Source organism: Carcharodon carcharias, chromosome 3 (assembly GCF_017639515.1).
Source record: "Carcharodon carcharias isolate sCarCar2 chromosome 3, sCarCar2.pri, whole genome shotgun sequence".
NCBI classification, from domain to species: domain Eukaryota; kingdom Metazoa; phylum Chordata; class Chondrichthyes; order Lamniformes; family Lamnidae; genus Carcharodon; species Carcharodon carcharias.
In genome coordinates, this window is record NC_054469.1 from 77,168,211 (window position 1) to 77,184,916 (window position 16,706).

At 41.8% G+C, this 16,706-nt stretch overlaps 1 protein-coding gene across 3 annotated transcripts in view; it reads right to left on the reverse strand.

The window, feature by feature from the left end:
- Positions 1 to 3,332: 3,332 nt before the first annotated feature.
- Positions 3,333 to 16,706, reverse strand: part of ctnnal1 (catenin (cadherin-associated protein), alpha-like 1) — a 393,020-nt gene continuing 379,646 nt past the window's right edge. For all 3 annotated transcript variants that reach the window (XM_041185149.1, XM_041185146.1, XM_041185147.1), the window contains 2 exons: positions 8,677 to 8,760; positions 3,333 to 4,690 (listed from right to left, as the gene is read on the reverse strand). In XM_041185149.1, the coding sequence (XP_041041083.1) occupies positions 4,526 to 4,690; positions 8,677 to 8,760 (249 nt within the window). In that variant the 3' untranslated portion in view covers positions 3,333 to 4,525. The remainder of the gene's footprint in view (positions 4,691 to 8,676; positions 8,761 to 16,706) is intronic.

A 16,706-nucleotide genomic window follows, 5' to 3' on the forward strand; every position in this document is an offset into this window, starting at 1 on the left:
TAATGCAGTCATGTAATAACATTACCATCTGTATTTGTGTTGAATATTTTTTTCAGGGTTTCCTCTACACATCTTTTAACTTGGAGTCTGCCTGAAACTCTCATTCATGCCTTCATTACCTTGATTATTTCAACACACTCCTGGCTGACCTCCCACATTCTACCTACCTTAATCTTCCAAGTCATCCAAAACTCTGCTGCCATGTCTTAACTTGCAACAAGTTCCATTCAGTTCTCATCTCTGTGCTTGCTGACCTTCATTGGCTCCTAGTCAAGCAACTTAAAAATTCTCAACCTTGTCTTCAAATCCCTTCCTAACTCTGCAATCTCCTCCAGCTCTACAACCCTCCAAAATATCTCAGTCTGACCTCCTGTGCATCCCCAATTTTAATCACTCCATCATTGCACAAACCCTAAGGTTTGGAATATCACCCCACCCCCACCCCCACAACACTTCTCCAATTCTCTACATCACTTTCCTCCTTTAAGATAGATAACACACTGGAAGTTCCCCTCTAAGTCACTCACCATCCTGATTTGCAAATATATCGCTGTTCCTTCACTGTTGCTGGATCAAAATCCTGGAACTCCCTTCCTAATTGAGTCCCAAATTGAGTGACTTGACTGCATATAATTATGCAAAAATGTGAGCCCTATACTCAATAAGGTTCCCTCTTCCTAATCTGCCCCCCCCCCCCAACACACGCACACACATGCAGACCCCCAAATGAAGCTGTGCATACATACATACAACCTCTCTCTATCTCTCTCCCTCACACACATAAAATGAGGTTTCCAGACTCAAATAATTCAAGTCACCCCTTCTATCTGCCTTCCCTCCTTTGTACCCCAAATTAATTTTGCTCACCAGTTGAATGCAATATCAGGACCCAAATCTAATGACTTAATGTTTACTTGGATGAAATTATACCTGGATTTATAAACACAATAGCAAATAAAAACACAGTTTGTAGCTAAATAAAGTTTGTGTTAAATCTTAAACTTGCAGTTTTTAACTTTTATATTTTTCACACAGAAATTGTACAGCATTGGAATCATATTTAATGGGATGCTGTATCTAACATGTCCATTATTCATAACTGAGCATCTGGACAGTCAACACATCCTGGGGCAATATCATTTAGTTTTAATGTATAATTGAAGAATGAATTATGTATAACTTTGCTTGGTTAAAAAAATAACAACTATATATTCATTTAGGCTTTGATATAGCTCTGGAGAAAAAGCTTGCTTCGAATTTTCTACCAAATTTTGAATTAATGATTGGTGGTTTGATCAGATTTATTCCTTGTGGCAGTATGAAACACACCAGCACTATAAATTTAATTAGGATCTGCTAAGGCAGCAGTTAATATTAAGGAAGAATTAAGTATATTTGGTCATAAATCGCAGTTATCTTTTAAATATGACAGATAAAAGCAGAATATGATCATTAGTAACTGGTAAAGATTATTTTTTATTCTTTCACTGGTTGTGGGTGTCATTGACTAGGCCAGCATTTGTTTCCCATCCCTAATTGCCCTTTAGAAAATGGTAGTGAGCCACTGCCTTGAACCACTGCAGACCATGTGATGTAGGTACACCCACAATGCTCTTAGGGATGGAGTGCCAGGATTTTTACTCAGCAACAGTGAAGGAACAGCAATATAATTCCAAGTCAGGATGGTCTGTGGCTTGGAGGGGATCTTGCAGGTGGTGGTGTTCCCATCTATCTGCTCCCCTTGTCCTTCTAGATGGTGGTGGTTGTGGGTTTGGAAGGTGCTGTCTAAGGAGCCGTGGTGGGTTCCTGCAGTGTATCTTGTAGATGGTACACATTGCTGCTACTGTGCGTCAGCGAAGATGGAGTGAATGTTTGTGAATGTGGTGCCAATCAAGCGAGCTGCTTTGTCCTAGATGGTGTCAAGCTTTTCGAGTGTTGTTGGGGCTGCATTCATCCAGGCAAGTGGAGAGTATTCCATCATTCTCCTGTGAATTATGTAAAAGCATAGTGACTTGATAATAGCTGGGGAGCTGTGAATATCAAACATCTAAATATTTAATTTACAGAAGGTACATTGCAGTTGTTGTGCATGTTCAGCACAAACAAAACCTTAAATGTCAAAAATGGAGAACAAACATTATTTGTCCCTTTTCCTGGGTCACACGTATATTGAGACCAAGAAAGGAAGCAGGAGCTTGGTTCCTAATGTCATGTGAATGAATCACAAGGAGGTATTTGGAGGAGCCAGTGCTGATTGTCGCTTAATATTCAAGATTAAAATGACAAATTTTGAACTCTTGGGCTGCGCTATATCGTAAAGAAATGCTCAGCACTCTCAATGGGCTGAAGATGAACTATTATAACAAAGTGAGGTGGTTTGACATTTTTTTTCTCACCATCAATTTTGCAAAGTAGATTATGTTCTCTTGCTCAAATTACCCAGCAGAAATATTGGCCCAGAATGTGATGCTGGTGCAGGCATCTTACGGCATGTGCCACTGATTAGAATTTTTTCTGCATAATTCAGCTCACATTTTCTTTGCACTGGAAATGTGAGCTGAAAAGAGAGACAAAGGAAAGGTAAGAACTTGAGCAGTGGCTGGAGTCACTGAGGTACACCCATGAGGCAGAAACTACGTGGATAGCACATTCAGAGAGGTGGTCACACCGCAAGTTAGGGGCAAGCAGGCAGATAGGGAATGGGTGACTGCCAGGCAGTCCAAGAGAAATAGGCAGGGAGTGCAGGAGTTCCCAGAGGTCCTGCTCACTAACCGGTTTTCCATTCTGGATATTGGTGAGGGTGATGGATCCTTGGAAGAGTGCAGCAAGAGCCAAGCCTGTGGGACCATGAATGGCTCAGCTGTACAGGAAGGGAGGAAGAGTGGAAGGGCAGTACTGACATGGGATTCTTTAGTTAAGGGAGCAGACAGGCATTTCTGTGGCCGTCAACGCGATTCCAGGATGGTTTGTTGCCTCCTTGGTGCTAGGCTCAAGGATGTCACAGAACGACTGCAGGACATTCTTGTAGAGGGACGGCGAACAGCCAGAGCTCATGGTTCACATTGGTACTATTGACTATAGGTAGGAAGGGGGATGTGGTCCTGCGATCAGAATTTAGGGAGCCAGGTAGAAAATGAGCAAATAGGGCCAGAGTGAACTTGCGGTTGCAGGCCGATCGCGAGCAGCAGTTGACTTCCGGACCGCTCCCACTTGCCCCCACCAAGAGCAAAATTCTGCACCAGGAGAAATTTCAAACTGCATCAAACCTTTATAAAATTACCAAGAACGAATCAGATATAAATGCTATATAAAGGACAGCAGAAATTGAGAGGCATTGGACCGTTATTTATTGGGAGGCATGTAAAACAAAGAACAAATCTGATTAAAATTTGTGTTACCAGCATGACAAGTACTTCCTTTTGTGTTTATGAAGTTCATTAAACAGTAAACAAAAGGTGAAGATTAACGAATTAGAATTTTATTTTAAAAAATATAACTTTACATGTTAATTGTCAGAGAATTGTAAAAAACTGCCTTTTCAGGTAATACAAATCCAGTAGAAGTTCTCTATACTAAATATTTCCAGTGGTTCATGCATCAACATTCCAACCCCACTGCACTGCATATCAAAATCACCAGAAAAATAGTGACATTAGGTACAGAGTTCATGGGGGAAGATGGAGGGACAGAACATAATTAAGAGTTCTATTCATTACAACAATCTGTTCTCTAAAACTCTTGTAGTCTGCTTGCTTCCTCTTTCTTTCAAAGCAAAATACTTGAAATACTTTCAGAATAAATTTATATTCATTATCAAGAACTTAAATTTGTAGGTAGTAGAGAAAAACACAAACTCAACATTCTGAAACAGAAAACTTGAACACAAGATCAGTCTCCATTATTTTGGTATAAATTTGATAGTAGGAAGCCTTGGCCTTTCTCCTGAAAATTTACACCTAGTATTAGGAGAAGGAGGAGCGGAAAAGAAGACAATGGTACACCCTTATTTGATTTGAATGCACCTAAGTTATCAAGTTGCAATAGCCTGCCTGCAAATATAATAATTTGGTTTAATTACCTTACACAGCAATAACGTACGCCTGTAATATCCAGTTTATGCTCTTACACATTTTTGACCATAGCAGCATCAAAGGACTAATTGCATCAGTAAGACATTCACAAAAGGATCAAGATAAACTATCAGCAGGCTAAGAAAAAAATCCAGCATTAACACATTTCAGAGAAGGTATTTAACCAATTAAGCCATTCCATTAGGGTTACTTAAGATACTACAGAGCTAAAAAAAAAACACTGTTTAAAGTAGGAGGCCTGAAACAGTCAGATCTCCAAGTGGTGGAGCCTGTCAGGATAACACTGGCTTTCATCCACTTTAAGTACTACAAGTGTAACAACGTTAGTTACAGGGAACTGTGAGCTGACAAACTTGCAGCTAGAACTGCACAAAGTTTACAGTACATGTGACAATGCTTTTTATAGTGTTATGACCACTCTAGAACTTCCCCCGTCATTTGCTTTCCAAGAACATTAAATTTGCCATGTGCCTTTCCAGAGATTTCACACCAAACGTATCTGTGTTCTTTCCATCTAAGCTCTCGCCATTGGCAACCGTCTGCAGTTGGTTTCCTCTCCAGCCGTGGGGGGATCCCATAAATGTCTGATCCACTTTACACTGTAAAAGGAATTAAAAAATACTGATCCTTGAGGACCACAAAACTTGAATAAAAGAACACAATTCACGTTCCATAAATAAGTAGGTGTTTCATAAATTTAGAATTACCTGGAAAAACTCAGCAGGTCTGGCAGCATCGGCGGAGAAGAAAAGAGTTGACGTTTCGAGTCCTTGTGACCCTTCGACAGATGCTGCCAGACCTGCTGAGTTTTTCCAGGTAATTCTGTTTTTGTTTTGAGTTCTGTCGAAGGTTGATGAGGACTCGAAACGTCAACTCTTCTTCTCCGCCGATGCTGCCAGACCTGCTGAGTTTTTCCGGTTATTCTGTTTTTGTTTTGGATTTCCAGCATCCGCAGTTTTTTTGTTTTTATATTTTGTTTTTATCTTTTGTTTCATAAATTTAGTTGCTTTATTATACATTAGTAGGCTTCCCTTTTATAATCAGTTAAATTCCAACTACATTTAGTGCTGTTAACGTTCAGCTGAGTTTCCCAATTATATTACATTTCATCACACAGCGGAGTTCCTGATAATCAATGTAATCACATAGTTATTCCAATAAAGGCCTAATATTTCTGCATGAGGACAGGGAGAAATTACAGTAGATTCTCCTTGCATCCCCACTGGTTGGATCAAGAACAATACCCATTGCTATGTTCTCCCAATGTCCTGTCCAACATTCCTCAAATCAACTATTTGTGCACAACAAATTGAGAAATAACAATGAGCTAAATCTTCTGGTTAGTGTTGGAACCCGTGTTTGATGCTGATCAAACAGAAAACTAGCCTGCATGTTATTTTTTTGGTCTAAACTTCTGATGGAGGATCCTGCAGAACTCCCTTAGTGCAGGAATCCACAGAGGGCACCAGCTGTCATATTTTGCTAAGTGTTTAAAGGTTTCAAAGCTTTGCAGCATGTGAGTGAATGGGTGGCTGAGTGAATGGGTGGGTGGGTAGGGTGGCAGAATGGCTAGGGGGTCAGGGCAATTGAGGGTTCAGGGGGCGTAGTCAATGGAGGAGTTGGAATGAGGGCAGTGAGAGTAATTGAGGGGGCCAGTTCTGGAGTTACACTAGAATGTTTCTAACATTTCATTGGTAACTATCCGGGTAAGTAAAGCCTCCAACTTCAACTCAGAGTTGGAGACTTTTCGGAAGGTCCCGGGGAGCAGGATGATTGCCCATCAAATTCCTGGGCAATTCCCATAGAGATTTCCGCAGGGTCCTGACACACATCTTATATGCCCGATGATCCGGAGACTGGAGGATCTGGGCGAATGAATGGTTCAACTAATCTGCTTTCATGTTGGTGTTGGTTGAGGGAGGAAAAACCTGTCCTCACAGGCACTAAATTACATTTGTAGGTCAACAATTGTTATGTAGGCAAATGCAGCGGCCAATATATCTAAATAACAAGTGACAGCAAGTCAAAAACACCATAGGTAGTAATGAGATTAATCTATTTTGATGGTGAACAGGTGGTCTGCCTTTGGTTAAAGGTAATTTGAAAGACAAGGCACTTATGACAAAACTGTGCTCCCTCAGTACCTCTCTGAAATGCAGTCAAGATTTGGTGCTCAATTCCCTAATGGAGCTTGAACCCACAAACTTCTGACACTGAACCAAATTAGTTTCATAAGGAATTCCTATTCCAAACATATAAAATCCTCCCCAATAATGAAATAAAACAGGAAATGCTGGAAACACTCAGCAGGTCAGCAGCATCTATGGAGCGAAAGAGTTAACGGACTGAACTTTTGCTCCCAAGTTGGGAGCACAGAGCTAGGAAATTTTCCAACCCCGCAAATCCGAGTTGGGAGCAGCTCCTGCACCTTCAGATTTTCATTCCGGTGGTGTGGCTGTTAACGGGAGTTGGCCCGCCAGCCCCCAGGGAGAATATGGAGGGAGCAGCCACAGGGGCTGCTGGGTGCTGAGGCCAGCCTCAACGCTCTGGCACTTTATCCCAGCTGTGAAAAAAATCAATAAAACCCAAAAACAGCTCTTTGAGCCCACACCCTCACACACTCCCCATGCCCCATCCATGCCAACCTATGCCACTCTACTCACCCCCATATCCCTTTTGAGCCCCTGTATCAACAGTGCCAATTCATGACAACCCCCCACCCCCCACACACATACCACCCTTTATCCTTCCACCATGCTAACTCAACCAGTATCTACCATGGGTAAGCCTCAGGACACATGCTGAAATGAACTAAAGTTCTAAGTATCTACTGGTGCCTCCTGCAACATGTAACTCATCTCCTGACTCCCCAAACCCTTCCCACCATCTACAAGGCACAAGTCAGGAGTGATGGAAGAGTCTCCACTTGCCTGGATGAGTGCAGCTCCGACAACACTCATGAAGCTTGACACCTCCCAGGACAAAGCAGCCCGCTTGATTGGCACACCCACAAATGTTCACTCCCTCCACCACCAATGCACAGTGGCAGCAAAGTGTACCATCTACAAGTTGCACTGCAGGAACTCATTAAGCCTCCTGAGATAGCACCTTCCAAACCCACGACCACTACCATCTAGAAGGACAAGGGCAGCAGACACATGGGAACACCACCAGCTGGAAGTTCCCATCCAAGCTACTCACCATCCTGACTTGGAAATATATTGCCGTTTCTTCACTGTTGGTGGGTCAAGCTCCTGGAATTCCCTCCCTAACAGCACTGTGGGTGTACCCACACCACATGGATTGCAACGGTTCAAGAAGGCAGCCCATCACCACCTTCTCAAGGGCAATTAGGATGGGCAATAAATGCTGGCTTAGCCAGCGATGCCACATTCCATGCATGAATAAAAATTTTTAAAAGAACATGAATTCATAAATTCCCATTCAATATGTTTAAATTACTTCAAGTACTTAATCCCTAATGAAAATAAACAATTGTATTCACAGTCCCACATCAAAGATTTTATGATCACTTGGCACTGTCAATTAAACTCTGAATTTACAAGACCCTGACTGTGGTGATAGGTTGCGAAATCAGTCATGCAGCCCTAATCCTATAATGATAAACCTCAGGCTTTTGTCAACAGACAGTTGATGAAATTGCAAGCACTGATTTTTTTTAAACTGCAGGCTGTTTTTGTTTGAAAGAATTAAATAACTTAGGGATTTAAATGCCATGACAACTTGACAGTTCCACTGAGTTTAAGCACTTCTTATGCATATTTATGTCTAATTTTTACAACTCCAAAGGGCACCGGACCTGTCCCAAAGGGGTACCGTACCCTTCTGCCTCTCACAAAGGGTACCCTTCCTCTCCAAAAGGGTACCCTTCCTCTCCAAAAGGGTACCCTGCCTCTCCAAAAGGGTACCCTGCCTCTCCAAAAGGGTACCCTGCCTCTCCAAAAGGGTACCCTGCCTCTCCAAAAGGGTACCCTGCCTCTCCAAAAGGGTACCCTGCCTCTCCATTTAACTCCAGCGGCTTTAGACCTTTTTCTTAAATGTTTAAACCCCACAAGTCATGTTTTGGACATTCCACTAACGAAAATTGCATCAGTTTGAAGGCAGTTGCACTTCTACATGTGCAGCTGCCTCTGAGAACCAAGGATGTGCAAGCAACAACCCTGTTCCTTCACTGGCGAAAATAGTGTGTGCAAGGTTCAGGGGCAGGACTTCTGAAATTGGGGCTCCAGCACCATTTTGGCCAAGGCAGAGAGCCCTTTCATTGTCGTGAAAATTTGGGCCAATGCTTTAGGTCAATGATCCTTCATTAGTACACTACTGAGTGTTTCCAGCATTTTATGTTTTTATTTTTGATTTTCAGATCTACAGTATTTTAACACTTTAGATGTCTACAATGCTATTTTGTGCAAAAAGATTCAATCTTTAGCTTTCATGTTGAATTGCTTCATTACTGATGAATAGGCCACAATCTGCCAATTAGCTAGTTTTATTTGAAATTTATAGATCATTTGATCCAGGCATATAATTTTGTGAAATGATTTGCTTCAGGTCCTTATTATCTTACCTTTTTTAATAATTTGTAACAAAGAGAAAGAATCTTCATCAATACGGTCATTACATTCTTAGTTTCTTGAATGGAAGTGTCAACCTAAAAACATACAATAGTATAACAGAATAATATGCATTACTGATACTTATTTACTGAAATTGTGTTCAAGCAATTATTGATACGCACTTAACTAACTCTTTACACAGATTCCTTTCCTTGCACACCCACCATATCTATTTGGATTCTGACAAAAATCGGTGCTTTTCCTTCTAACTGTGAATTATTCCCTTTATCCGTAAGCAGTACAATTTACTTTGGATTCCTCACATTTGGGAATGTAAGAAATAGGAGCTAGAATAGCATTTGGCCCCTCGAACCCGCTCTGCCATTCAAGAAGATCAGGGATGATCTTCTACCTCAACTCCACCTTCCTGCATTACCTCCATAGCCATTAATTTCCTTAGTACCTAAAGGCCTTCACCCCCTGTTGAATATTCAATGACTGAGCATGCACAGCTCTCTGGGATAGAGAATTCTAAAGATTCACAACCTTTTGAGTGAAGAAAGTTCACTTCATCTCAGTCCTCAATGATCAACCCCTTAGTGAGATTGTGAACCCATCTTCTAGATTCCCTAGCCAGGAGAAACATTTTCTCAGCATCTACCTTGTCAAGTTGCTTAAGAATTTTATATGTTACAATTGGATCTTCCCTCACTCCTCTAAACTCCAAGCAATATAAACCTAGTCTCCCCAATCTCTTCCTGTAGGACAAACCTTCATCCCAGGAACCAGTCTGGTGAACCTTACTTGCCCTTGAGGGAGTGCAACGATGTCCTTCCTCAGCTAAGGAGTCCAAAACTGCACACATTACACCAGGTGTGACTTCACCAATTGCCCATACAATTGTAGTAAGACTTGCTTAGTTTCACTGTCTAATTCCTTTGTAACAAAAGCTAACATTCCATTTACCTTCCTAATTGCTTACTGTACTTGCATATTAACTTTCTATGATTCACGTAGAGGGGCACCAATGTCCTTCTGAATGCACACATATCGGAGTGTCTCACCATTCGAAAAATATTTTGCTATTTTATTTATCACATCAAACTGAATATCTTTGCACTTTTCCACATTGTCTTCCATCTGGCATGTTCTTGCCATTCACCCAATCTGTCAATATTCCTCTGCAGCCTCTTTGCATTGCACTTAGCACTTATTTCCCCACTTAACTTTGTATCGTCAGCAAACCTGGATGTGTTTCGCTCAATCTCCTCCTCCAAGTCATTAATATAGATTGTAAATAGCTGAGGCCCAAGTACTGACCCTTGTGGCACCTCAATAGTTACAGCATACCAACCCAAAAAGGTCCTGTTTTCAATCCATTAACAAAACGTCAATCCATGTTAATATATTACTCAAAATCTCGTGAGCCCTAATTTTGTGCAATAACTTCTTGTATGGCACCTTATCAAATGTTTTTTGAAAATTCAAATACACAACATCCACTGGTTCCAGTTATCCATCCTACTAGTTATATCCTCAAGAAAAAGAACAGACTGGTCATAAAGAAAAACAGAAAATTTTGGAAATACTCAGCAGGTCATCAGCATCTGTGGAGAGAAAAAGAGAGTTAACATTTCAGGTCTGTGGCCTTTCATCTCCAAAGTTGCTACCTGACTTGTTGAGTATTTGAAACATTGCTGTTTTTCTTTCAGATTTCCAGCATCTGTACTTTGTATTTTGGTTTGACAGATTTGTCAATGCAATTTCACCATCTTAAATTTGTGATGATTTTGCTAAATCGTTTTTTAAAATTCCCATTTTCTCTCTTCCTCCTTTCTTAAATATTTCTGTTATGTTTGTTACTTTCCAATCTTTGGAAACTGTTCTAGAATCTAAGGAATTCTAAGGAAGATCACAACTTTGCATCTTTGCAGCTGTTGCTTTTAAAACCTCAGGAAGTAGGTCATCAAGTCCAAGGGATTTGTCACTAATCCTCTTCAGAAAGTTGCTCTATGCTGATGATGCCACACTAGCATTCCATACCAAGGAACACATTCAGCAGCAAATGGACAGACTCTCCAATGCCTGTGAAGAATTTGTTTTGACCATCAGCATCAGGAGACAAATGTCAATGCTGATAGATGGGAGCATGGCAATGTGATGCTGGATGTTGTTAATAGTTTCACACATATCTAGGCTCCACAAACACCAGCAATCTGTCACTTGATGCTGAAATCAATGCACACATAACAAAAGCTGCAGCTGTTATGTCTAAGCTGAGTAAAACAGTGTGGAGCAACAACAACCTGACTGAGAACATCAAACTGAGTCTAGCAAGGCTGTGCCCACAGTGCATTCCTCTGCAGTGGTAAGACTGGGATAGAACATGGTAGGCAGAAGAAAAGACTGAACAGTTTCCGCCTTCGCTGTCTCAGATGTATCCTCGACATCTCTTGGTAGCACAAGATCACCAACTCAGGTCATTAAATGTGCTCATTCCACCACTATTACTAAGCCAGTGACATCTGCGCTGGCTCAGCCATGTCCATTATATGTTTAATGGCCATATGCCCAAAGACCTTTTGTACAGGGAACTGGCCACTGGGTCAAGACCTTCTGGACATCCATACCTCTGATACAAGGACATCTGCAAGTGAGATATGAGGCAAGCTTATCCCTCCATCGGGGGTGAAGTTGAAGTGTGGGCGCGCAGAGACGCACCTTCGATCGGCACCCCCTGATCGGGGGCGCCACTGCCATTTTACGTAGGTGGGCCAATTAAGGCCCGCCCAGTGTGACGTCCGCACAGAAGCGCTATGTGCTCCCTGTGCGGGTGGGGGGGGGGGGGAATCCCGAAGCCTGACAGTGCGCTCTTTCGCGCATGTGCATGAAAGAGCGCACTCATCTCCCTGAGGCTAAGTGCTGCCTCAGGGAGATCGCCTCTCCTGTCAAAAATATTAAAAATAGGAAAAAGAAAATTCCCTGACATGTCCCCTCATGTGACATTGTCATATGAGTTGGGACATGTCCATTATATTTTTTAAAAACTTTAATTTCTTCAAAACCTACATGTAACCTCATCCCTCCCGTGGATGAGGCTTCATGCTTTTGCTAATTCCCACTAGGATTCCTGGCCTGCCCGCCAACCTTAAGATTGGATGGGCAGGTCCATTAATTACTTTAATGACTGTCAATGGCCTCATTTGGCCACTGACAGATCGGCGGGCACACAGCTGATTTTGCTGCATCCCGCCTACGTGAAAATTTAAATGGGGCGCGGTGATGTCGGGAGTTCCACCCGACGTCATCGCGCGTCATTTTATGCGTCTGCGAGCGGGGGATGGGGCCCGTTCGCTGACAGGAAAATCCTGCCAATGAAGATGTTGGACACTGACAACGGGGAGACAGTCGCTGACGGCTGTGACCTTTGATGGTTGACTGTTTGGAGGGGCATTGGAAAAGGCAAACAGAAATGGAAAACACAGCTTGTTAAGAAGGAGGCCCAGAGAAAACCAAGGCCAGCAAATCCTGCACCTTCGCAGTCTACTGTCTTTCTGTGCAGGAAATGCAGCAAAGACTGCCATGCCAGAGAGGAGCTCCTGAGCCACACCAGGCAGGCAGGCTTAACACAGTCGGCTATCACAGCTCACAAGATGGAAAGCTGCCAACCAACCAGTGGTCCCATTAATTTCTCAAGTACTATTTCTTTACTTATACGGATTTCAAATTCCTCATTTTCGCTAGCCCCCTGGTTTTGCCATTGTTTCTGGATCACTCTTGTATTTCTTACTGAAGACAAATACAAAATATTTCTTCAATATCTTCATCATATCCTTAATCCCCATTAAAATTCCACCTTGTTATGATCTCCATAGAAACCAATAACTTTTAAAGAGATTTGAACTTCCAGTTATTAGCTGAAAGAATGACATGGCAAGATTTCACATTTTAAAACTATTACTGTAACAAATGATGAAGAAAACACGGTTGACTAAACACGATTTTCTTTTTGTAGACAACTTGCACTTTAAACTATAGGAAGTGATGTTCTCCTATTCTTATCACCCATTGCTGGTGATTGTGGAGCCTAGATGTCCCCATTAGCACTCTCATGGGAAGACCAGTCATTTTGGCAAACAGTCCACAGTTGTTCCCAGCCTCCAATGGATTTCTGTGTCCCACTTTCACCAAGTAGTAACTTTGTGTGACCATCTCCAGGTGCTTTCCTCAGTTTCTGGAGAGCTTTTAAAATCCGCCACCAGCAGTAAAGCCTATTCCAACGATTCTTCTCCCTGGTCATGCCAGGAGAAATATTCAAATCCTTAAATGGCTGCAGGATGTATCTCTTCAACTAGAGACCTTTTCCCTCTCACATCCAGCCGTGATAGCTCGCAAACTCAAGCAGCCGTTTCCCTCTGCTGACCATAGAGGCATAGAGATCTACAGCACAGAAAAAGGCCCTTCAGCCCATTGAGTCTGTGCCGGACAAACAAGTACCTAACTATTCTAATCCCATTTTCCAGCACTAAGCCCTTGTATGCCATGGCATCGCAAGTGCACATCCAAATACTTCTTAAATGTTATGAGGGTTTCTGCCTCTACCACCCTTTCAGGCAGTGATTTTCAGATTCCCACTGCCCTCTGGGTGAAAAAATTCTTCCTCACATCCTCTTTAAACCTCCTGCCCCTTACCTTAAAGCTATACCCCCTGGTTATTGATCCCTCCACTAAGGGGAAAAGTCCTTCCTGTCTATCCTATCTATGCCCCTCATAATTTTATACACCTCAATCATCTACCCCCTCAATCTCCTCTGCTCAGGGAAAATAACCCCAGTCTATCCAATCTCTCCTCATAACTAAAACTCTCCAGCCCAGGCAACATCCTGGTAAATCTCCTCTGCTCTCTCTAGTGCAATCACATCCTTCCTATAATGCACATTGATTTTGTACAGAAACCTGTAACCCGATCTCAAAAATGGCTTCCTCTGCTTTCTTCCTCATGGCAACGTGAAACACATTAGCCTTGTATCTAGGTAGAAATGCTAATTAGCTATCCATGTTCTCAACTCCCTTAGAAGTAAATGGGCATTTTACGGAATAATTGTTTACAACCTGATACCTACAATATCTTTCTGGGACTTTGGGTGACTCACTAGTCTACTCATTACAAACTCAGAGACTGCTGCCATTGTCTCCAAGCGTACATACCTTGCAAATTCTTCTCAGTAAAACAATCTAAGTCCTCCTTTGATCTCTAACAATCAAACCACCCAGGCTTACTGTTAGGTAGACAGAACAGGTCACATGACCCCCTTCATTTACCCTAAATTTAAAGATACAGTCCAAAAACATTAATCTCATAATTGTAACAACCTTTATCTGCTTCTAATGGATTCACATTTACTTTCACTAATCTCTTTATATTTACATACCAATGGAAACATTTACAATTGTTTTTTATGCCCCTGCCTAGTCTACTCTCATATTCTCTTTCCTATCAATTTCTTGCTCCTCCTTGGTTAAGTTCTAAAATCCTCCAATCTCTAACTCCTCTTGTTAAACACAGTTAGATCACTTTTTTCATGCCTTAAATTAAGGTATATTTGTTGCAAATTATGTATTCATTCTTTCAGCCATTTGTCTACTGTCATCTCTGGATTACTTCCAGTGCTATGACCAACTGAGTATAGAAACATAAGGTTAAAGCAGATGAATGTGTGGCCAGAAAGATGGGGCAGCAGGGATGGCTTTATATTCCTGGGACATTAGAATTAGTTCTGAGGGAGACAGGTCGGATGGGTTACATCCAAAGAGCTAGCATCAATTTCCTTCTGGAGTGATTTGCTGTTGCTATTGGGGAAGGTTTAAAATAACTTGGCAAGGTGCACAGAATACTGGGAGAGACACTAGGGTAGGAAATAGAAAGGTATTAGGCAGGTTCAGCGTAAGAGGGGAAGCAATAAAGTCTAAGTTAGGTTACTGCGCATGTATTTTAATACACGTAGTGTGGTAAATAAGATAGGTGAGTTGCATGCACAGATAACCACGTGAAAATATGATATTGTGGTGATAATGAAGACCTGGCTGAAAGAAGGGCAGGACTAGACATTTATTTTCCTTGATACAAGGTGTTCAGGTAAGACAGAGAAGGAAGGAAAGGAGGGGTGGCAGTATTGATTAAGGAGAACATTGCAGTGCTGGGGAGAGAGGGTATCACAAAGGGGTCAAGGACAGGATCTATTTAGCTGCAGCTAAGGAACATAAAAGGTGCAATGACATTACTCGGAGAAGTCCATCGGCCACCAATTAGTGCAAAAGATGTAAAGGAACAAATTTACAAGGAGATTTCAGAAAAGTGGAAGAATTATAGAAATACCAATGGCATAAAGAGATATGAGGATAGCATAGGAAAGAGGCATTGAAATGGATTATCAGCCATGATCATATTGAATGGTGGAGCAGGCTCGATGGGCTGAATAGCCTACTCCAGCTCCTATGTTCCGCTGTCATAATGGGGGACTTTAATTATCCAAATTTACTCTGGGATAATAGTAGTGTAAAGAGCAGAGAGGGGCAAGAGTTCCTCGAGTCTGTTCAGGAAAATTTTCTACAGTAATATGCTTCCAGTCCAACAAGAAAGTAGGCACTGCTGCACCTGGTTCTTGGGAATGAGGTGGGCCAAGTGAATCAAGTATCACTAGGTGAACATTTATGGGACAATCATCATTGTACAATAAGATTTAGGTTAGCTATAGAAAAAGGCAAGGAACAATCCAGGGTAAGAATAATTAATTGGGGGAAAGCCAACTTCAATAGGGTAAAATGGGATCTAGCCCAGATAAATTGGGATCAAAGATTAGCAGGAAAAACTGTGACTGAACAATGGGCTACTTTTAACCAAGAGATGATTCAGGCACAGTCAAGATATAATCCCATGAAGGTGAAGGGGATGGAAAATAAATACATAACTCTTCCATCATCCAGAAAGCTAAGAGGTTAAGATGAAACAGAAAAAGTGTGCTTAAGACAGATGTCAGTTGGATGATACAACAGAGAACCAGAATAAACATAGAGGGTTCATAGGGGAATTGAAAAAGCAAATAAGAGAATCAAAGAGTGAAAATGAGAAGAGACTGGCAGTCAACATAAAAGGGAATCCAAATGTGTTCTATAGGCACATAAATAGTAAAAAGGAAAATAAGGAATTGGACCAATTAGAGACCAAAGAGGGGATGTATGCATGGCTGCAGGGAGGCATGACTGTGCTAATAAATGAATACTTTGCACCTGTCTTTACCAAGGAAGATGATGCTGTCAGGTCATGGTGAAAAAGAAGGTAGTTATACTTGAAGGGTTTAAAATTGACAAGGGGGTAGTATTGGATCCGCTGTCTGCACTTAAAGTTTATAAGGCACCAGGACCGGATGAGATGCATCCAAGAATACCGAAGGAAGTGGGAATGAAAATTGTGGAGACACTGGCCATAATTTTTCAATCATCCTTAAACTCAGGGGAGGTGCCAGAGGACTGCAGAATCGCAAATGTTACACTTGTTCAGAAAAGGGTGTAAAGATAAGCCCAGCAACTACAAGCTAGTCAATTTAACCTCTGCGGTGGGGAAGATATTAGAAATGATAACTCGGGACAAAGTTAATAGTTACTTGGGCAAAAGCGGGTTAATTAAGCAAAGCCAGCCAGGATTTTTAAAGGGCACATTGTGTTTATCTAACTTGGAGTGTTTTGATGAGGTAACAGAGAGGATTGATGAGGGTAATGAGGTTGATGTGGTGTACATGGACTTCCAAAAGGCACTTGATATGTTGCTGCACCACAGACTTGTGAGCAAAGTTATAGCTCATGGAATAAAAGGGACGGTGGAAACATGGATATGAAATTGGCTGTGTAGCAGGAAATGGTGGTGTTAAACAGTCATTTTTCGGATGGGAGGAAGGTGTTTAGTGGAATGCCCCACGGGTCAGTGTTAGGACCCTTGGTCTTTCTGATGCATATTAATGACATAGGCCTTGGTGTGCATGGCACA